At 43.7% G+C, this 22,233-nt stretch overlaps 1 protein-coding gene across 1 annotated transcript; it reads right to left on the bottom strand.

The window, feature by feature from the left end:
- Nucleotides 1-1,302: 1,302 nt before the first annotated feature.
- ZNF343 (zinc finger protein 343) lies at nt 1,303-14,368 on the bottom strand. Its single transcript, XM_072801867.1, is given in 6 exon segments — nt 1,303-1,499; nt 1,540-1,551; nt 1,594-2,280; nt 5,803-5,929; nt 10,068-10,126; nt 10,292-14,368. Coding segments are annotated over 6 exon segments (1,116 nt in total). The 5' UTR covers nt 10,326-14,368.
- Nucleotides 14,369-22,233: the final 7,865 nt, after the last annotated feature.

Below are 22,233 nucleotides of genomic sequence, written 5' to 3'. Positions count from 1 at the left end.
GGGGCACCTGGGTGGCTCAGTGGTTGAGCATCTGCCTTTGGCTCAGGTTGTGATCCTGGGGTCCTGGGATCAAGTCCCACATCAGGTTCCCCACGGGGAGCCTGCTTCTCCCTCTGCCTGTGTCTCTGCCTCTCTCCGTGTGTCTCTCATGAGTAAATAAATAAAATCTTAGAGAGAGAGAGAGAGAGAGAGAGAGACAGCAGGCTAAAACTCCACCCACGGGCCCTCCCTGAGCATGTCCTCTGATACAAGATGAGGTTTCACATCCTGCTCCCAGCCTCCCTCCTGGCCCTTGGAAAGCTTCTCCCAAGAAAGCTATTTCCTGATGGATACTGAGGTGTGCCTTTCCTAAGCCCTGGCCTATCCTCCCCGTACATGCAGAGCTTCTGTTCTGTATACTCTGGGCTTTGTTGAGGGGCAACTTCTGGCCAAAGTCCTGTTCACACTCCCTGCACACTTAAGGTGTCTCAGGATGGATTCCCCAGAGAGACAACAAAATGGAGGGTTGAGTGGTTTCTCAGAGAATGAGGGCAGAAGCAGACCTGCAATGTGTGGCCAAGAAGTCATTCTGTTTGATGGGGACCTCTGGATCTCGGGTGACCCTGTGGAGGTGTCCCAGCTGAGTCAGGCATGGAGGTGTTGTCTCCCCATATCAACTGGCCACAAGCCAGAGCTACCAGTGGGGAGGGAGCAGTTCCCTGTGGCTTCAAGCAAGTCCCAGCAAGGAACTCCTCTGCGCAGCCCCAGGAACAGTAATGTGGAGCGGCAGGGGTGCTGGCCCGAAGAGGTTATCTGGGCAGAGCTCCCCAGGGTGTCCACATACAGATTATCCTTACCCTATGTGACAAAGGCTGACCAAGTCTCGTCTCCACTCCCTATAAGCACACAGCTCCTCCCTGAGCACACCACCTTATCCTGTCTGTCTGCCTGCCTCTTCTTTTGCTGAGGTCTACCAGCACTCCCTGAACACATGACACTGCTTCCCAGGATGGCCACAGGATGTTGGGTGAATGTGGATTTACTGCTAAAGCCTCCCCTGCAGCCCCTGCACACACTTCCCACCTAAGTGCATCCTTCCCGGGTGGTGAGGCTTGACTTGGGGCTACCAAGTGGCCCACATTCCGCACAGATAAGGCTCCTCTACTGAATGTTCCTGAAGCCTGGTGAGGACCAGCATGTCTCTGAAGCTCTTCTCACACTCCATGCACAGATAGGGACTACTGCTCACCTGGCACTTGGGTCCCAGTCTGATAGATTGCCAAAGTCTTGCCCAAGATCCCTGCCCAAAGAAGGCTTCTCACCTTACTGCATCCCCTGGGTTCTGATAAGATTTGATTTACAGCTAAAGCCTCGCCCACACTCCCTGAAAATATCATGCTTCTCGCCTGAGTACATCTTCTGGTGAATGAGGAAGAGTCATTTTTGGCTAAAGCCTTGGCCACACTCACTGCACGAGGAAGGCTTCTCTCCCAAGTGTGTCCAGTCGTGTATGCTGAGACCTGGCATACTACAAAAGCCTTGGTCACACTCCCCACAAACAAGACTTCTCCCCTGACTGCATCCTCTGGGGTTTTCTGAGGGTTGACTTATCACTAAAACCTTGTCCACATTCCAGGAACACATAGGGTTTCTTCCCTGAATGTGTCCTCTGATGTCTGATGAAGGATGACTTCTCACTGAAGCCTCGGCCACACTCACCGCACATATAAGGCTTCTCCATTGAGTGTATCCAATGGCATCTGATGTGGGTCAACTTAACTTTAAAGCCTCGCCCATACTCCCTGCAATCATAGGGTTTCCCTTATAAGTGGGTCCTCTACCTTGTAATTAAGTATGATTTCAGGCTACAATCTGGTTCACAGTCCATACTGCTGACTGCTCCAGATTTTGAGGCTTCTTCCGCTCCTCAGTCTGTTTGGACAAGGTTTCACCTTTGAGCTGAGGTGGGCTCTATTTCTACCACCATTATGCCTTCTCTAGTTCTTGCTGACTGTCCCAGGGGCAGGCTAGGGAATACACCTAAGGTCTCTGTCTCCTCTGTCCTCGCACACAAGGGTTGGGAGCCACCTTCCCTCTGTTGACCTTCTGTATTTCCACTCCAGCAGTTCTGAGCAAGATACTGCTGCTCCTGATGCCAGGGAAGAGAGTCTGCTGGATTGAACTGATTCTCTACATATAAGCCCAGAAAGATCTAGTGCACATGTTGGCTTAGGAATTGCTGACAGGAGAAGGCCAAAAGGCAGGAGGCAAATTCTGGGTAGATTTCTGGCTTTGGTTGTGCTGGAGAGAGAGAGAGTTTTCAGTTAGAGAAGCCCTACATAGGGCCGCCGGGCAGCTCTGTCTTGTCCTAGGACAGAGCGTCTTATGCCACATCTGTAATTAATAATACATATACAACACAATTTGTTCCTCACCAATATTTCCTTTATATTCATTTCTGCACATTCCATTTTCTATTGCACTCCACAAAATCCATAACAAAACACGTGAGACAGGAACCTTTCAAGTAAGCACTGTATGCTGTAAACAGCTTCAGTTACCTTCACCTTCCCTTTCTACTAAATAATCTAAGCCATCGATACTGACATCAACACGTAACTGTCCATTACTCAGTTCTACTTGGGCCTAACCGTCTCTGTGACCTATATGAAATCACCTCCATGACTTTTCTTATTACAAAACAAGACTGATCCACGTAAAAAGTCACTTGGTCTGAAGAGCTTCCAAATGTAGGAAACGGTGTATGAATCAGTGGTTACAGAGATTATATATGAAACAAATTGTGGGGGTACCTGAGTGCTCAATCCATTAAGCATCCACCTTTGGCTTAGGTCATGATCTCAGGATCCTGGGATGTTAGGCTCCCTGCTCAGTGGGGAGTCTGCCTCTCCCTCTGCCCCTCTCCCCACCTTCTCCAATTGTGCTCTCTGCTCTCTCTCATGCTGACTCACTCTCAAATAAATAAATAAATAAAATATTTTTTAAAAAGAAATAAATCTGAATTTCAGGTTTCCCATCCCACACAAATACTTACTAGAAGTTTCTAAGTGCTAGGTTCTCTATTAAGCTCTGTAGATTCAGTATTCGACAAGAAAAACATGGCCCATGATTTCAGGATTCCAGCACCTTATGTCCAAACCAATCCCATCACAAGCACATCAGACTTAGCTATGGGATTTGCTTTGGCCAATGATGACTGAATAGCTAGTGCCACTTCCAAACAAGTTTTAAGAGGTACTATGTGGGTGCCTGGGTGGCTAAGTTGGCTAACTGGCTGACTTCAGCTCAGGTCATGATCTCAGGGTAGTGGGATCAAGCCCTGCATCAGGCTCTGAACTCAACAGGGAGCCTGCTTCTCCCTCTTCCTCTCCCCCTGCCCGTCCCCTGGCTTGTGCTCATTCAATCTCTCTCTCAAATAAATAAATAAAATCTTTAAAATAAAGAAAAGATGCACTATGTGATCCCATCATTGCTCCTTTCCCCTCTTTCTTAACAACCTCAGGACTCAGATGAGTCTGTTCTTTTTGTCTGAATTCCAGAACCAACAGAGCTGAACTACATCTGAACTTAGACAAAAGGCAATATAAGTGAGAAAGGAACATTTGCTATGACAAGCCACCAAAGTTTGAGGGGGTTTGTTATCACAGAATTATCTAGTCTAAGCTAACTCAAAAATTCCCCCTAGGAAAGCTTTAAAGATTATTTCAGTGGAAATTGGCCCACTTATTTCTAGCTGTAGAGAAGAAGAGACATCATAACATGAGTATGTAAAGAATTAGAGAAAAAAAGAAAAGCTTATTTTGGAAGAAAAACACTATGATCTCAATTTTTGACAAGTCTAAGAATAAACTTGTGCTGTCTTATAACCTAATAGAAATATAAAGGTAAAGCACAAGTGACAGAGAAAATGGGTTTATCGTAATATGTGATGGGCAAAATCATTAAAGTTCACAAATTCCTTAAGGATATGAATAGAGACACAGAAAAACAACAACAACAAAAAAGTATGTGACACTAGTCCTCTGGATCAGCCTAAGAAAAGAGAAAGAAATAAGAGAAAAGCCCAAAAGAGCCCATGAGAGACCGGAGAACTGTAGAATATTATGTGTTGAGCAAAATAAAGGAATCAAGGCTTCCAGTATCAAGAATAATATGAACTAGGTCATTTTAACATTTTCCTTTGAACCCATTAAACGTACTAACAGAGAAGAAGAGAATAATAGGACAAGAGAAAACTAAAAATAAAAACAAAATCTAGTTAGGCTGACCAGCTAAGGCTAAATCAAAATCCACAGAACCAGACCAAAATGGATGAACCCAAAATTGATGGATCAGATCAAAACACAAGGGACAAGATGGAAATGGAAGAAAATGTGATTAATTCATATCGGGGAAATAGCTATGCCATTTGAAGGAAACTGCTGAAGAAATTTCTGCCTGAAACTAGTTTGTGTCTCCAAAAATGTGACTCCTCTCTACATGTTTTATCTAGATAAAATATCTAGAACGGCATGATCTAATGTGGTAGCCATGAGTCACACAGGTTTACTGGCACTTGAAAGGTGGCTAGTCTGAATTAAGATGTGCTCTCACTGGAAAATACACACCAGAGTTTGAAGGTTTAGTAACAAAAAAATCTAACTTTTCTATATTGATTACATGTTAAAATGGTAAGATTTTTTATATACTGGGTTAAAGAAAATGTTATTAAAATTAATTTCACTCATTTGTTTTTACTTTTTAGAATGCAGTTACTAAGGAATTTAAAATAGCCCACCTGACTCATATATTTCTACTGGGCAGCACTAAGCTAGAACAAGCAGTGGGACAACTCAACTCACAAGCTAAACCTGGCTGTCTCCTTCTGTATAGTCCACAACCAAGAATTTTTAAATAGTTGGGAAAAAGAGTCAAAAGAATAATCATATTTCACGATACATAACAATTATATGGAATTCAAAATTCAGGGTTCACAAATCAAGTCTTATCGGAACATAGCCCCCACTCATTCGCTTACATGTTGTCTGTGGCAATTTTACTCTCCAAGGGCCAACCCCGGAGCAGTTACAGAGAGACCATATAGCCTACAAGCCTAAATTTATGTGGCCCTTTACAGAAAAAGCTGGCCACCTCTTGATCCAGAGTAATGTCCTAATTGAAAGTGTTTACCAATCCAGGTTTAAACAACCAATGTAAGTTTTTTTAAGTAAATGAAAAAAAAATATGACTTACGAAACCCAAAAGCCATACAAACTCTGACATGTACCTGTGCCTTTTGCAGCAGAAGACATGTTCACTACTCTCTCCGTTGCCAACTGTCCCCCTCTCTCCCACCTCACTGGCCACCTTACAGTTCTTTATGCCCAACAGGTACATCCCTTCTGGAACATTTTAGCACAACAAGTCCCTGCACCAGAAATGCTCTTAACCCAGACACCCAGAGTTCCAACTCCCTTAGCACATTCTATCTTTGGTCACATGGTCCCTCCTCATTGATTTCAAATCCCCAGTTGAAAAATTTAGTCAGGCACCTCTCACACTCAATACTCCCTTATCCTGCTCTATTCTATCCTGATGTTATACTCTGTAGCGTTTATCACTTTCTAACATACCGTGTTATGAGATCCCTGCATCTAAAGCTTTTGGTTTGTCGTCTGTCACCACGTACTAGAAAGTAAGCCCTAATGGACAGGGGTTACTATTTTATTACTAATGTGTTCTAAGTGTCTAAAATGTTTTCTGGCACAAGTATATAGCCAATACATCTCTACTGAATTAATGAAGGAAAGAACACATCCTTACCCAACGAGAGCAGATTCCTATAATTCTCTAGCAACACTTCTTTGTAGAGGTTCCTCTGTTCAGAGCTTAGTCCCTTCCATTCTGCATCCGTGAAGACCACAGCCACATCCCGGAGTGTAACCGGTACCTAAAAACAAGCAGTAGGTTAATAGACAGCAAACCACCATCCATTTTCCCAGTGTGAGGAGTCGATCCTTTCTGATGGCCCTGGAGAGCCTGGATATGTGAGAAGTTGACCTAGTTCTTTTCAGAGTACACAGTTCTCTGTATCAAGTTCTTTGGGCCCCTACAGGCTTTGTGTTAAAATCTAAGGGGCACACAGCTGACACATAAAAACACATTCCTGGCCCTTGGGATTTCGCTGGCAAAAAGATCTGCGAATCAATCTGCAAGCCCCAAGCAATGCTCAGGAAAGTGACCTTGAGGATTCATTTTATTTATTTTAAACTCTGAGATGGAAGAGGAGAGGATGGGCTGGAGAAGGAGAGCACAGGTACATGGGGGCTTGTGCTGGGCATCAGGGGACGGTGAAGAGTTAGAGGAAAAAAATGGAACAATCTTCAACTGCAAAGAAAAGATGGGGTCAGTGATGTGCATCTGTAAGAGAGGCAGGTTACTAAAATCTGTCTTTGTAGGGACACCTGGGTGGCTCAGCGGTTGAACATCTGCGTTTGGCTCAGGGTGTAATCCCCGTCCTGGGATCGAGTCCCACATCGGGTTCCATGTGAGGAGCCTGTTTCTCTCTCTACCTGTGTCTCTGCCTCTCTGTGTATCTCTCATGAATGAATAAATAAAAAATCATTTAAAAAAATAAAATCTCTCTTCCCTGCCCTAATGCTAAAAATAAAGCCCCTAATGCTTCACTTGTCACATAGCGAAGAATGTCACGTGTGCAAAACAGTTGGCAGGGGAATGGCAGTAATGTTCAAGGGAAGGGGCATTTACAGATAATTTAATCTTCTTTTAAAACCTGACACTTTATCAAGGTATAATTTAAAATTCACTGCTTTAGAAGATTCACCCATTTTAAGTACAGGCATTCCTTGTGCAAATCTCAGTTGCCATAGTTTAGTTAAATAACACCAAACCCCGACCAAAATGGTTCAAATGTCAGTTACTGTGGCATATTAACTGCAAGTAACAGCCTCAAGCAGACTCTGAGGCCAGCTCTCCAGTCCGCCAATCACTATGTAAATGACAGGTGCACATCATGGCCAGTAACCAATTATGTCACTTCTTTTGAAGTCTACCTCCACACACTGCAGTCCTTTTACTATGAGTAAGGCCACTGTTCTATGTATGGGCCTATTTCTGGACTCTTCTGCTCCACCGGCTCACCTGTCTATCCTTATACCAATATCCCTGTCTTAATGACCCTGGCATCATGAGAGATCCTGATAGCTGATAATCCAATTTTCCAACTTTGTTCTTCTTCAAGAATACCTTGCCTATTGGGGGGCATATAAAAACATATAAAACATATAAAAACAAACCATGAAGAAAAATGAAGCACAAATACTACCATAAATGAATCCCAGGTACAATGTTGAACAAACACAAAAAGGTACAGACTATGTGATGACATTCATTAAAAAACAACAACAACAAAAAAAAAAAAAACGCAAAAAGTAGGAAAGGAATCTGTGATGTTAGAAGGCAGGAGAGGACTATCCTCGGGGGAGTATCATCTGGAAGATTAGAAGGCTTACAGGAGTGTAATGCTCACGAGTGGCAGTGTTCTGCGCCTTGATCTGGGCACTGGTTACATGGCTGTGTTCACTTCCTGAGAGTCTGGGTACATTTCTGAACTGCATGCTTTGCTATATGTCTATTACAACTCAATCAAATATAAAACAAACAAAAACGTTAACCTGGTCAGGTTAAAGTGCTTCTTTTCCTCAGAAAACTGCTGATGATCTACAATGTCTGCCCATAGCAGTGGTGCACAATGAGGACACTTCTTAGCTTACACACCTGATCTTCAGAATTTGCGGCAGCAGGTGAAAGTGCCAAAAAAAAAAAAAGTGATGTGATCCACATACTTTTAATACTCTGTGAACTAAGTGCTCACAATTTAGATTTTTAAGAAAGATATTATTTATTTATTCACGAGAGACACAGGAAGAGAGAGGCAGAGACATAGGCAGAGGGAGAAGCAGGCTCCCTGCAGGAGCCTGATTCAGGACTTGGTGATCCTGGACCCCAGGATCACAACCTGAGTCAAAGGCAGATGCTCAACCACTGAGCAACCCAGGTGCCCCTAGATTTTTTTTTAACAAGGAATTTAATAGGTATTTAACTTGAAAATACTGGAGACACATTTGATGATAATGCTTTTCACACCAAACGCTCCAGGCATAGGGTCTGATGGTGATAGCGACCCTTGAGGACCACACATAGCATATTACCCCTGACCACAGATATTACAGACGGAAGCAGGCATAAAAGGAATGAAAGGTTCGCAATGTGCATCCCTCCTGAAACTCAGAACAGTACAAAGACTCTACAACTCTAATTCTCTGATTCCTATGAAGTTACTTCTTATAACCTAAGCAGTGGTGCTTTGTGATCACACATTTACCTGGGCTCCCTCAACTGCAAGTGTACTTTAACTGTCATCACTAGGGCAACTGGCCTTTCTACTGGGTATTTTAATTTCCTGAAAAAGAGAAAGCATATAGCCTGTTGGCCTCATGGAACTGCAGCTTCCCCTTAACTGTTCACCACCCAAATCCCCATTGTTTTCAGCAGCACTGCTGAGACTTCAACCTCCTATGCTAGTTCCAAATAAAGCCAGTCACCTGAGGGAGCACACTGCTGGTTCAGTTCTTAGACCTGCCTCTCCCCCAGGGGAGGATGTTGGCGCCTCTTGGCAATTCTTGGGAGCTGGAGCAAGGAACAAGATCAGCTCTCAGTAACACTCCTGCTTGAAAAGAGGGCCACTAAACAGCATGTTTTTTTTCTCAGCTTGCCCCTCCTGGCTCAGGATCCTTGCCCTATGAGCAAACTGGAGAAAAGGCAACAGGTCTCTCGTGATTCGTATGATTTTACTCATATGTGGAATTTATGAAACAAAACAGATGAACATGGGGTGGGGGAAAGAAAAGAGAGAAACAAACCATGAGAGATTCTTAACTATATGGGGCACCTGGTGGCTCAGTCCATTAAGCGGCTGTCTTTGGCTCAGATCGTGATTCCAGGGTCCTGGGATGGAGCCCCTCTCTCTCTCAAATAAATATATAAATTAAATCTTTAAAAAAAGAAAGACTCAGGATGCCTGAATTGCTCAACGGTTAAGCTCTGCTTTTGGCTCAGGGTGTGATCCTGGAGTTCAGGAATCGAGTCCCACATTGGGCTCCCTGAGAGGAGTCTGCTTCTCCCTCTGCCTGTGTCTCTGCTTCTCTCTGTGTCTCTCATGAATAAATAAATAAAAATCTCTCATGAATAAATAAATAAAATCTTTAAAAGAGAGAGAGAGAGAGAGAGACTCTTTAACTATAGAGAACAGACTAAGGACTGATGGAGGAGAATGGGTGGGGGATGTGCTAAATGGGTGATGGGCATTAAGCAGGGCATTTGTATGTAACTGATGAATCACTGAATTCTACTACTGGAACCAATATTGCACTGTATGATAACTAGAATTTAGATAACAATTTTTTTAAAATTCAGCAATACAAAAGTAAAAAGATGTCCAGTGTGCAGTTTTCTTAGGGCAGATATGGAGTAAAACTTAAAAGTACACTTAAAATTTTAATGATCTGTTTTTCAAAAATACCACTTACATTGAAACACTTCCTGGACTCTTAATATATACTCTGGGTATATTTTGCAACAAAGAAAAACACACAAATGACTAAGACAGTCTCTGACACACAGGCATGAGCCAATGCCTTTCCTCTTTCCAAGAAATAAAACATTCGGCTCAGGTCGTGATCCCGAGATCCTAGGATCAAGTCCCACATCGGGCTTCTCGCAGGGAGCCTGCTTCTCCCTCTGCCTATGTCTCTGCCTCTCTCTCTGTCTCTCATGAATAAATAAATAAATAAATGGAATCAGGGAGAAAGAAAAAGAAAGAACGAAAGAAAAAAAGAAGAAAGAAAGAAAGAAAGAAAGAAAGAAAGAAAGAAAGAAAGAAAGAAAGAAAGAAAAAGAAAAAGGGAGAGAGAAAGAAAGAGAGAGAGAGAAAGAGAATATGCATTCATTCTCCGGGAAATAAGCCAGCATTTCAGGGGGAAAAAAAAAAAAAAACTAACCGGACTCACCAGCATTTGGGGCTTGCCTTCCTTTTCTTGGAGCCCGTCAGTAGCTGGAGAAGGCAAACCTGGGGGTAGAAACAGCAGCTCTGAGGGGTCGGCGCCTATGACGCCCCCAGAGCAGCTCCTCTGGGCCGGAGGGGCAGGAAGGAGCCCCTGGCACTGAATCATCCTCCCCAAACCCCAGCTCGCTGTCCCCGCCCCGGTGCCTCTGCAGGCCCACCAGCTCTCACCTTCCACTGTGTGATTTTGAGTCCGTTCCTTCATGGTCTCTGTGTCACCCCTCTCTTTCAGAGGCAACACCCGTCCCCTGGCCCTGCTCTCAGTGGGCAGAAGGGTCAGGCAACATCATGGCCCCAGAGTCAGCCTGGCATCTGCCGTGAAATTCTGCCCAAGGGCCAGTGGAAGTTACCTCATCTCCAGATCAACTTGTGCTGCCTGTGCTGCCTGGGCTGACTTCTCGGTGTCTGACATGTAAAAGCCCATCCTGCTTCCATGAAGCCAGGACCTGTGCTACGGAGATGCCATTCGACAATGCAGTGAGCTTGACTGTGGGCCGGAGCCCAGGCCTCCTCCACAGGGGCCCTGTCCTCTCATACCTCCTCATTTGACGTGGCGCCTCAGGCTCCAGGGCTTCCTCGGACTTCACTTCTTCATCCCTTTCCAGCCTGTATACCCTCAAGTCTGGCCCCTGCCACTCTTCCTTATCTGTCAAAATGCACAATTCCAGGGCACCTGGGTGGCTCCATGGTTGAGCGTCTGGCTTTGGCTCAAGGGTATGATTCGGGGGTCCTGGGATCGAGTCCCACATCGGGCTCCCCACTGGGAGTCTGCTGCTCCCTTTGCCTATGTCTCTGCCTCTCTCTCTCTGTATCTCTCATGAATAAGTAAATAAAATCTTAAAAAAGAGAGAGAGAAAGAAAACCAGTAGTCAATTCTACTTATAAAACTAGATGCAAAAATCCTAAATAAAACATTAGGAAACTAAATCCAGCTGTACCTTAAAGAAATAATAAAACATCATCACCAAGTAGACTTTATCCCAGAAATGGACAAGACAGTTTAATGTCAGAAAACCTACCATGAGAGGACAACTTCCAGTTGTCTTTTAGTAAACTGATTAGGTGTGTAAGTGTTTGGATATATATGTGTGTGGATACGTGTGTATAAATCTAAGGTAAAATATTTCTACCTGAGAATCTCCTTGTTAACATGTGACCCAACTGTTCACATTTTTGCTGTACTGGCGTCGTCACATCTATCCATCCACACAGGTGGGTACACGGACATTCAGTGTAGCAAACCCTTCAGGTTTTCTGCATGCATGTAGATTGTCATAAGAAAATATAGGAAAGATGGGATCTAAGGGACTTAAATATTTACAAAATATATAAATGAGTGTAAAAAACCAACTTCAATCTGGATATTGTTATTTCCCAGAGAAATCAATTTAATTATCTTATTTAAAAAAAAATATCTTATTTTCACTGTCTCATCTTCCCAATGGTGAATAAATATCTCTCTTACTCCATTACAAGAGACCTCAGGAATGAGAATCTATCTATGGCTATACAGAAAGTATAATTCATATTATACATCTGCAGAAAACAAAAATTGTCAGCACAATGTGTCACAAAATTCCACATCTCAACAGTCCCTCATGGACAGGATCTTCTGGCAGTGCACTGACTGTAACAGGCGTCTCAGACACGGCAAGTTATACAATTTATATACAGTACATCCAGATTCATTTCACTGTCCTTTTCTGTTTGCCAAGTCCACTGTGACAAATCTATTTCCTTATAAAAATACAATCATTTGGAGGTATCAGTGGCTCAGTCGGTTAAGCATCTAACTCTTGGTTTCAACTCAAGTCATGATCTCAGGGTCCTAGGATGGAGCCCCATGTCAGGTTCCCTGCTCAGTGGGAAGTCTACTTCTCTCCCTCCACCCCTCTCCCTGCTGGTGCTCTCTCGCTTTCTCTCTCAAATAAATAAATAAAATATTTTAAAAAAATAAATAAAAGACACTTTGAAAAAAATCATAATTAGGGGGCACCTGAGTGGCCCAGTCTGTTAAGCATCTGCCTTTAGCTCAGATCACGATCCTGGGGTCCTAGGATCAAGCCCCAGGTTGGGCTCCCTGCTCAGTGGGGAGCCTGCTTCTCCCTCTCCCTCTGACTCTCTCCCCTGCTCATGCTCTCTTTCTCTCTCTCCCTCTCAAATAAATAAAGTCTTTTTGAAAAATCATAATTAGGTTTTTTTAAGATAAAAAAGCTAAACTATAAAAAAAAAGCTAATCTATAAGGTTTAGAGATGCATATTTAGGTGACTGGCCTTAGTGAAACTGAGGAAAAGGTTACTTTTGGAAGGGAGGGACAAAGTTGTGATCAGAATGAAACAAATGGAGGGACATCTAAGGGGAGACCAACAAAGTTCTCCTTTTTGACCTCGGTGTTCACTTCCTTCTCATTCTACATACCCCTTTTGTGTGGCTTTGTTTCCTGTGTTGTATTTTATCATAAAAGGGAAAATATATAATGGCACAAAAAATAAAACTGTGGTGTTAGGGCAGGAACAGACAGTAAATGGAAGAGAATAGACTCCATGAATATTTGGGGTTTTAGTGTATGGTAGATACAGCATCTCAATACAGCCAGGAAAGGATGGCCTCTTTTCATAAAGGATTGAGGCAAGCTGCTATCTGATTGGAAATGAGATTCTTAGCTCACATCTTACATAAAAATAAATTCCAAGCAGTTTAAGAGTTAAAGATTAGAAACAAAAAAAATATAAACATTTTAGAAACATATAGAAGAATATACAGAGGACTGTGGGGAAAGACAGATCTCTAAAATAGAAAAAAAAAATAACACTATAAAATCCAGAACCCATTAAGGAAGAAGTGGATAAGTCTTACTACATATTGATTAAAGACTTCAGTTTAACCAAAGACATCTTTAGGAAAGAAAGGTGGGGTGGCATAAACATGTATGTGTGTGTTTAATCTTTGTCTTTTCATAAAAACAAAATACTGGAAGGATACATAGAAAATTAGTAAAACTGATGATTTACGGGAAACAAACCTGTCTTTATTTACATTCACATTTATTTATATCAATGTGTCCTAGGATGCAAAATATCAAAACAAAATCTTAAGTAAATGAATTTAAATTTAGCAAAGTGACAGGATATAAAGAGTCAATATGCAAACATTAACTGTGCTTATAAATATTGGTAGAAACAACTGGAAACTTACATTTATTTTATTTTTTTAAGATTTTTAAAATTTGAGAGAGTGTGTGTGCACACGAGTGGAGGGAACGACAAAGGGAAAGTGAGAGAAAAGTTATTTATTTGAGAGAGAGGGGGTGTGTGTGCGCATGAGTGGGGGGAACAGCAGAGGGAAAGTGAGAAAATCTCAAGCAGACTCTGGGCGAAGCGTTGGAACCTGATGGAGAGCTCAATCTTACGCCCCCAGGGATCATGACCTGAGCCAAAATCAAGAGTCAGATAAGCTTAACCAACTGAGCCATCCAGGTGCCCCTAGAAACTTACATTTATTTTTTTTATAAATTTTTATTTATTTATGATAGTCACACAGAGAGAGAGGGGCAGAGACACAGGCAGAGGGAGAAGCAGGCTCCATGCACCGGGAGCCCGACGTGGGATTTGATCCCCAGTCTCCAGGATCGCGCCCTGAGCCAAAGGCAGGCGCCAAACCGCTGCGCCACCCAGGGATCCCGAAACTTACATTTAAAAAAGCATTTCCAAAAGCATCAAGAACACAGATGTATAGGAATAAACTTATAGAGAAAAGTTGCTGGGGGAAGGATGGTTGCAACCTGGTCTGGAGTAATATTCTCTGTAAAGGCCCCTGACCTTAATCTGCCCTGGGATCCTAGAGAAATAAACAAGGTCTCTGTGTCTCAAATAGGACACTGCAGGACACAAGATGTCAGAAAAAGCAAAGGAACTTCGCCCATGGTTTGGAACTCAGAAAGCACTGTAGGAATGCACAAGGTCAGTGGTCCACACCCAAAAGTGGGCTCCAGGAGTCCAGAAGTCTTCTCTTTCTCCACCCACTCCTCTCTGGGCAAGCAGGGATATAAGCAGGTGGTGAGGATGAAAGAGGTACTGTGAGCTTCAGGACTATCTCCTGGCCCCCAGATACCAGGCTAGAAATCCCCAAGTTTAAAGGAGGGGTGCTCCCCTTCCTTTGAAGGAAAAAGAAAAAGAAAGCTTCAGATCCCTCAAAGAAGAATGTAGACAGCTTCTAACGGACAAAATCAGGTGTGGGCATTAGAGTACAACCTACCCTGACATGTTCCTATTAAATAGGGAATTGAGGGACACCTGGGTGGTTCAGCAGTTGCGCATATGCGTTTGGCTCAGGGCGTGATCCTGGAGTCCTGGAATCAAGTCTCACGTCAGGCTCCCTGCATGGAACCTGCTTCTCTCTCTGCCTGTGTCTCTGCCTCTCTCTGTGTGTCTCTCATGAATAAATAAATAAAATCTAAAAAAAAAAATTAAATAGAGAATTGATCGTTTTTAACGCCTCTGGGCTTCAAGTTGTAATATTATTAGGAACAGTTAACATTTACTAAACTCTTATTGTATGCCAGACACAATTCCAGGCACTGTACAAATTTTACCTCTTGAAGACCCCATAGGAAAAAAAAAAAAAAAAAGACCCCATAGGCTAGGTCTTATGATAAACTGAGGCAGTTATAAATCTTGCTCAAGCTGACAAAGCTAGAAAGTTCCTAGATTTGAACTCTAGCTGTACAGTGCCAAGCCATTTGCAACAGTGGTAATGTCAGTAGTGGTCAAGCCCTGTAACAACTAAGTGTATCCACTCATAGCATTGAGGGGATGTATATGGAACAAGATTGGCTGCCAATTTATTAATGTTGAATATAAGGGCTCCTGCGTGGCTCAGTGGTTGATCTTGGCTCAGGTCGTGATCCCAGGGTCCTGGGACTCTAGTCCTGCATTGGGCTCCCCACAGGGAGCCTGTTTCTCTCTCTGCCTAGGTCTCTGCCTCTCTGTGTCTCTCATGAATAAACAAAATCTTTAAAAATAAATAAATAAATGTTGAATATATGATAGGTCCATGGGGGTTCACTGTACTACTCTACTGGTAGGCTTACAATTTGTCCTTACAAAAAACTAAAACTAAAAGTAAAGCCCTGATTCCTGGACCCAATCAGATGCCAGAAATGAATCCAAGAGTCAGCAAAGTCAAAGTCAAAGGTCCCCGTCCTACTGAACTCCACTAAGTCCCAGGCCAGAGGTTTGACCCACAACACACAAGGGAAAATCAGAAAAGGGGGAATAAGCCAAACTGGCCACTCACATGACAACCAAACTCCAAATCTTTGCCACAAAGCAAAATGCCAAGACAAACCTGAGACAACAGGTCCCAGAGAAGCAGACCTACCCCCACTCAAAAAACTGCTTAGATGCAAGCCCCACTAGTTCAGTCCACCATCACTATAGGATGTTTGTCCCAGGCCAAAACTTCTCCTACTCCCCCAAAACCCCCAGGGACTCCAAACACTGACCCCCAAACCAAGTATATTTCAAACACAGCAAGCTCATCTCCACCCACCCAACCCCAACAAATCAATGCGTGTTGGATGTTCCACATGTTGGGGCCAGGCGGGAAGGGAAACTCCTCAAGATGGCGGATACGCCAAAATGGCTGAGGTTCCTGTCACCACCTCCACTTGGGACGCCAATGGACCAATGACCTGCTGACAGCTTGAGCAGACCCTTACACCTCTCCTTTGGACTTCCCCAACCGAACCCAATGCCCTTCAAACCCCAGAGGAGGAAGTCACCTTTGACTGGTCGAATTGCAATCCTTCCTTTGCATATGAGCCAACCAATAGGAAACCGTTCTGCCTTACAACGTTATGTAAACCCCCTACCACCTTGTCTTGGCGCGACTTCCTCGACTCACTCTCTTTCCCCCGTGAGTCGTGGAACCTCGCCCGAGGGTGCCTGCAATAAAATCTGTTCTTGGACCCTCGCTTGCCTTGGCGGTCTCATTTCCACCTAGTTACTAAAAAACTTAACACCACACACTCCAAATGATGGGCCCCAAAGAGTAAGTCCCACCAAAAGCAACAACCCAAAACCTGACATTCACAATCAGTCCTGGGTTTCCACAACCAGGCCTAGTTGCAGGACCCAAGTAAATACCTCCTGAGCCAAATGTGGAGGTCGAGAAAGATTAAGGCCATCCCACCTAAAGTTTAGCATTAGCACAAGTACGGCCATCTTAGGTCCCTGTGAATAAGAGCTGAACTTTATGGGAAAAACTGCAGAATGTCCTCAATGTCCTCGGCAGGGCAGGTAATCCCATATCAGAAAGACAACAGAGCTCAGAATTGCCCTCGGCAGAGAATCCCATATCAGAAAGACAACAGAGCCCACCCCGGTAGAAAGTCCCATATTAGAATGAGAACAGAGCTCAATGCTCTTAAGCCCCATACCAGAATGTAAACAGAACTTGAGAAATTCCTCCACCCCTTCTGAAAATCCCCTAGACCAGCCTATAAAAAACCCAGCTGTAACCCACTTCGGGCTCCAAGTCTCTGCTCCGCTGTGTCGGGTACACTTGGACCCAAGCTCGAGCTTGTAAATAAACCCTCGTGTGTTTGCATCGGTGTCGGCTCCTTGGCGGTTTCTCAGATCCGCAATCTTGGGCACAACACCAAACGCACGAGGGCTCCACCGAACAGCGGGGGTGTTTGTTATTTGACCCTGGCTGAACTCAGCCCCACACTCAAACCCCGCGGACGCACACTGGAGCTGTCCCCATTCGGGGACTGTATGGCCCAGGATATGTCCACTCCCTTCAAAAATAAAAGTTATGCAGGCTCAAGTCACTCGGCCTAGCCAGGGAAGGGAGGTCGGCGCAGCACCCCCAGCTCAGGGATGCAGGGCGGGCTGAGTGTCACCCTGCTCCCCCGCCCGTGCGCGCCCCCTCCTCCCCACAGGTGACCCCTACCCCCCACTCCACTCGCCGGCCTGAGCCGCCGCACTCCCCACCTGCCGCACTCTAGCTGGGTCCCTGACCCCAGGCCGGCCCTCTGCCCACCCTTCTAGCCCCCCTGGAAAGACCCCGAGGGGCCGAGGACCGGAGGAGGACTCGCTCCTCGCCGCGGGCGGGATCCGGCCGGTCGGCCCTTGGCCCGGGCGGGTCCTCGCCAGAACTACACTTCCCAGAATCCCCGCGGGCACCGCCTCCCGCTGCGGCCAAGGCGGCCGCTCCTCGTTCGCGGGTCTCATTTACTAGGACGATGACTTTGGCGATGACAGCCGCCCCGTAAAACAAGTCGTGGTTTCTGTATAAAATCACAGCTCCCTCTGCGGGTTCTCCGGAAAGACTACACTCCCCAGAAGCCTCTGCGGCAGCTCCCTGCACAGCTTCGGGATCCAGATCCTCCCTGGGAGGCTGGGGTCTGGCGTCCCAAAGCATTTGTGGTTTGGCTTCTGGCCTGAGTTTTTGCATTTCAGCTTTGTTTGCTTTCCTCCCGTGACAGAGCTAAATTTCCATAGGCCTAGGCTCTATGATATACACACAGCCCTCTGCGTGTGCCATGTGTGCAACAAATGGTACGGCCAGTTTGGAAGACAGCTTGCCAGTTACAAAACTAAACATACTCTTACCAAGTGATGCAGCAGTTGTGGTCCTTGGTGATGTGATGTGGTCCAGGAGGGAATTGTCTAGAAAGATTTCTTGAGAGGTCTTCGGTGAAAAAAGGTGCTTTTATGATAGCACAGGGACAGGACCATGGGCAGAAAGACCTGCACTGTGAAATTGTGAGGAGTGATTGATTATATACCTTAAGTTGGGGGGAGGGTGATATTAGAGATAAAGTAAGTCTCTAAGGAGATTTCTCTCTCTCTCTTTTTTTTTTTAAATCTTCTTTATTTATTCATGAGAGACACACAGAGAGAGGCAGAGGCATAGGCAGAGGGAGAAGCAGGCTCCCTGCAGGAAGCCTGATACAGGAGTTGATCCCAGGACCCCAGGATCACAACCTGAGCCAAAGGCGGTTGTGCCAACTGCTGAGGCTCAACCACTGAGCCACCCAGGTGCCCCTCCAAGGAGATTTTCATATGTTAAAAGAGGTTTACAGAATCCTGGAGATCTGGATTTAGTCAAGCCAAGGTTGCTTTTTGCCTCTAGCAAAGCATTAACATTAAAGCAGCTGTGAATTCCTTGAGAAATACCGTCTTACTCTACCTGTCTCAGGTATTTATCAATGGGCTGCAAGTTGTAAGGAAATTTAATTTTATCTACATTTTTTTTGCCTTTGTTCTCCTCATCAGTTATGACACTGATAGAAATGAGCTCAGAATCACATATTGCTTTTAATGTTTTCAAATGTAGTCAAAAGCACTCAAAAGATTTCTTAATGTGACATGGAAGAACTACAATGAACCAAAGCAAGATTTGTATTAACAACTCCAAAATCACACACTATTTTTAAAAATCCTTTTTGTTGAGAGTAAAAGTGAACTAAGAATCTAAGAGTATCTGTGAAATCAGCTCAGAATCCCTTGTTATTCTCCAAAGAACATTCAAAAGTATTCCAAAACACCAAAGTATTCAAAAGCACTGAATTTTTTCTTGTTAAAATTACTACTGCTAACTATATAACTAGATAAAGAGGGATAACCTCAGACATGTGTATCTTCTGGAGCTTCTTTTACATTCTCTATTCTAATAATAGCTAATTATCTAGTTCTGGATTATCTTGTTATCTCTACTAGTATTACAAGTACAAGAGAGAATACAAGTTCTCACTAGTTATATTAACAAGGAATGAATTATACTTAAGAGGACTTTTTGATTCAGAGGTTCTGGGCTGAACCTTTGGCCTTGACTTTGACCATGGACATGGACATCAACTTTAGATTTGTGAGGGTCAATAAGAGAGTGAGAAATAGGGTCAGGGTGGTAGGATCAGGAGTGAACATTTCTCAGTCAGGAAGTCTATATAGGTCATGATGCGGATCAGTAAGGATAAGTGTCAGGGTCAGTGATTGTCAGGGGACAAGGGGAGTCAGACTTAGGGTGATTTGAGGATCAAGGTCAGAGTCAGAATGAGGGCAAGTATAGAAGTGTGAAGGTGATGGCGTGAGGATGTGGGTCAGGGTGAGAGTGAAGTTGAGAGTTACAGGGAGGGTCAGGGCTGGTGTTTGGGAAAGAGTCAGATTGAGTGTTTGGTTCAGGTCAGAATCAAGATGAGATGAAGGTCAGGGTCATGGAGAGGTTAAGAGTATGGTTTAGGGTAAAGGTTATCAAGATGAGGCCCATGGTCACTCTTAGAGTCAGGCAGTGTTTGACTTAAGATAGGGTAGATCACAAGGAGGGTCAGTGTCGGAGTGAGAACAGCAGCAGAGTGTGAGGGTCAGCATGAGAGTGAGGTCAAGGTCAGTGTCAGGATAAATACCTGTTTGAGGAACAAGCTCAAAATGAGGATGAGTGAGAGGGGGAGGGGAGGGTCTGGTTTAGAGTCAAGGACAAAGCCAAGATGAAGCTGAGGGTCAGGGCGAAAATGAGTGTGACAGTGAAAGTCAAGTGTGATTCAACTGTGAGCTTTAGGGTCAGTTTCAGATGAGAGTCAGGATGGGGATCATAGTGATGATGTTTAGTCAAAGTGTTAGGGTAAAGTTGAATATGAGATTCAGGGTCAGGATGAATATCATAGTGAGACTGAGCTTGAGGGTATCATTCATGGTCAGTGTCAGTGCCATGGTGAAGGTCATAGGGTGACAGTGATGTCAGGGTCAAAGTGAGAGTCAGGTTTAGTGTGCAAGTCAGGGTCAGGGTCAGGGTCAGGGTCTGGGTCTAAACATGCTCTCACCCACAATAAGACATTTTATTTGAAATGTTCCTGGACCTGAACCTGGACCTTAATTGAAAGTGTGGTTTTCTGCCTGTTTTCAATTATTCTGATTATTTTCATATGGATTGTATCTCAGTCACCATAGGAAGTTACCCTAGATATGAATGAACTCAAGTTCAGGAAGGGGGATGTAGCCTCTGGGGCAACGGGTAACCGCTAAAGTCAAAAGTGAGACTCAGACTCTGTAGGGGGAAGTGTGGATCTAGCCAGCAGGGCATACGGTAGGGACTTTGCTTCTGTTTGGAAAAGTATGGTCTTAACTTCTGATGTGGGAAGTAGAATCTTTGCTCTTCAAATAGGAGATGGGGACTTAGCTTCTGGAGCTGAAATCTAGACGTACTGGGGGTGGGGGTGGGGAGCAGGGACATAGGTCCTGGTGGTCTCACTCAAAACTACTTCTGTCTGGGGAAAAGAGGGGCCTTTATGCCAGACCTGAAAAGCTCCCCCTAAAGAGTAAGAGAAGCAGGAAATTTTGAGATGAAGCTTCTGAGCTTGTATGCACACGTAAAGTTTACAAAGCACTTATGATGCTTATGAGATTTGTTTGAAATGAATGAGTGGTTTTGAGCTTGATTTCCCATAAACTCTTAGATACACTCCAAGTTACTCTATAAATGTCCTTTCGAGAATGCTTGAGTGGGGCTTGTGTTACATATGAATTATCTTTAAGAGGCAATAAGAAGTTTCATTTGAAATGAATGAGTGGTTTGGAACTTGATTTCACCAAAAGTGCTTAGTATTGACTCTATTTACTCTAATTCCTCCATACAAGGTAGATTAAGGAATAATGACATCTTCTCTAATACTGCTTAGATTTATCTAAATTGGTTTTAACTCATTTTTATTTGCTTTCACCATTAGAAATTTCCTTAGAGGGGAATGTCTGATACTTAGCTTGTTTACAGACATGTTGCTCATTTGTACACATAGTTTAGTTTCAGGTTATTTTCACTAACTCAACATATTACTTTTGATTTACTTTACATATGAAGGTGTGATTGATACTCTTTTTACTTAACCTACTTAATTTGCACTAAGAACTTTTAAGGGGACGGTGTGTTTCTGAGCTTATTTGCACATAAAGAAATTTCCACATAGCACTATAAAGCTCATACATTTTATCACAAATGTGTGCTTTCGAGCTTGATTTCACAGAGATGCAATTTGTTCTAATTTCCCATAGGAAGTTAGGTTTAGGAATACTACTTATATTTATTTTAATTTGCTCTAACTTGCAATGAGATATTTAGTTTGAGATGTGTCTTTCTGAGCTAATTTGTTAATTTGGGGATCCCTGGGTGGCTCAGTGGTTTAGTGCCTGCCTTTGGCCCAGGGCGTGATCCTGGAGTCCTGGGATCCAGTCCCACATCAGGCTCCTGGCATGGAGCCTGCTTCTCCCTCTGCCTGTGTCTCTGGCTCTCTCTCTATCATGAATAAATAAATAAAATATTTAAAACTAATAATAATAATAATAATAATTTGTTAATTTGCCTTTCTGAGCTAATGCGCTATAGCCCTGACAAGAAATCAACATAGCTTAGTCTTCAGTTTAACATTAACTGCTTAATTACATTTATATTTACCTTAACTAATAAGTCACTAATAAGAAGTGACTTTTACCACAAAACCAAAATGTAGTTCTGCCTCTCTGCAGCAGACTTCCAACTTCCTAGTGAAAGCCTGTTCTGTGTCCTATGTCACAACCAAAGCTATAGTAAGATGTTGGTTTTATTTTATTTATTTTTTTAAGTAGGCTCCACTCCCAGCGTGGAGCCCAACATGGATCTTGAACTTACTTCCTTGAAACCAAGAGTCAGACACTTAACCACAATGAACCACACAGGTGCCCCTAGAAAGTTGATTTTAGTCATTCACATAATTTGTTACTGTTTTGGGTTCTTTTGTTTTCTTATGAATTGTAAGGAAAATACATTTGGGAAAGTGGATTTCTTTGAGAATACCTATTAACCTAGCCCAGAAATCATCAGCTGAAATAAATAATCATTGACTACAGAGCCAACATTAATTTCAATCTCTACTAATGTCAGTTATCCTCTTGAGAAATTCTTTTTCTTTTAAGATTTTATTTATTTATTCATGAGAGACACAGAGAGAAGCAGAAACATAGGCAGAGGGAGAAACAGGCTCCCTCCCAGGAGCCAATGCAGGTCTCGATCCCAGGACCCCAGAATCAAGACCTGAGCCAAAGGCAGACACTCAACCACTGAGCCACCAGGTGTCCCA

The sequence above is a fragment of the Canis lupus genome, chromosome 26 (genome assembly GCF_048164855.1).
Source record: "Canis lupus baileyi chromosome 26, mCanLup2.hap1, whole genome shotgun sequence".
Lineage (NCBI taxonomy): Eukaryota > Metazoa > Chordata > Mammalia > Carnivora > Canidae > Canis > Canis lupus.
The sequence above is the reverse complement of the archived record's forward strand: the minus strand, read 5'-3'. Positions and strand labels throughout refer to the sequence as shown.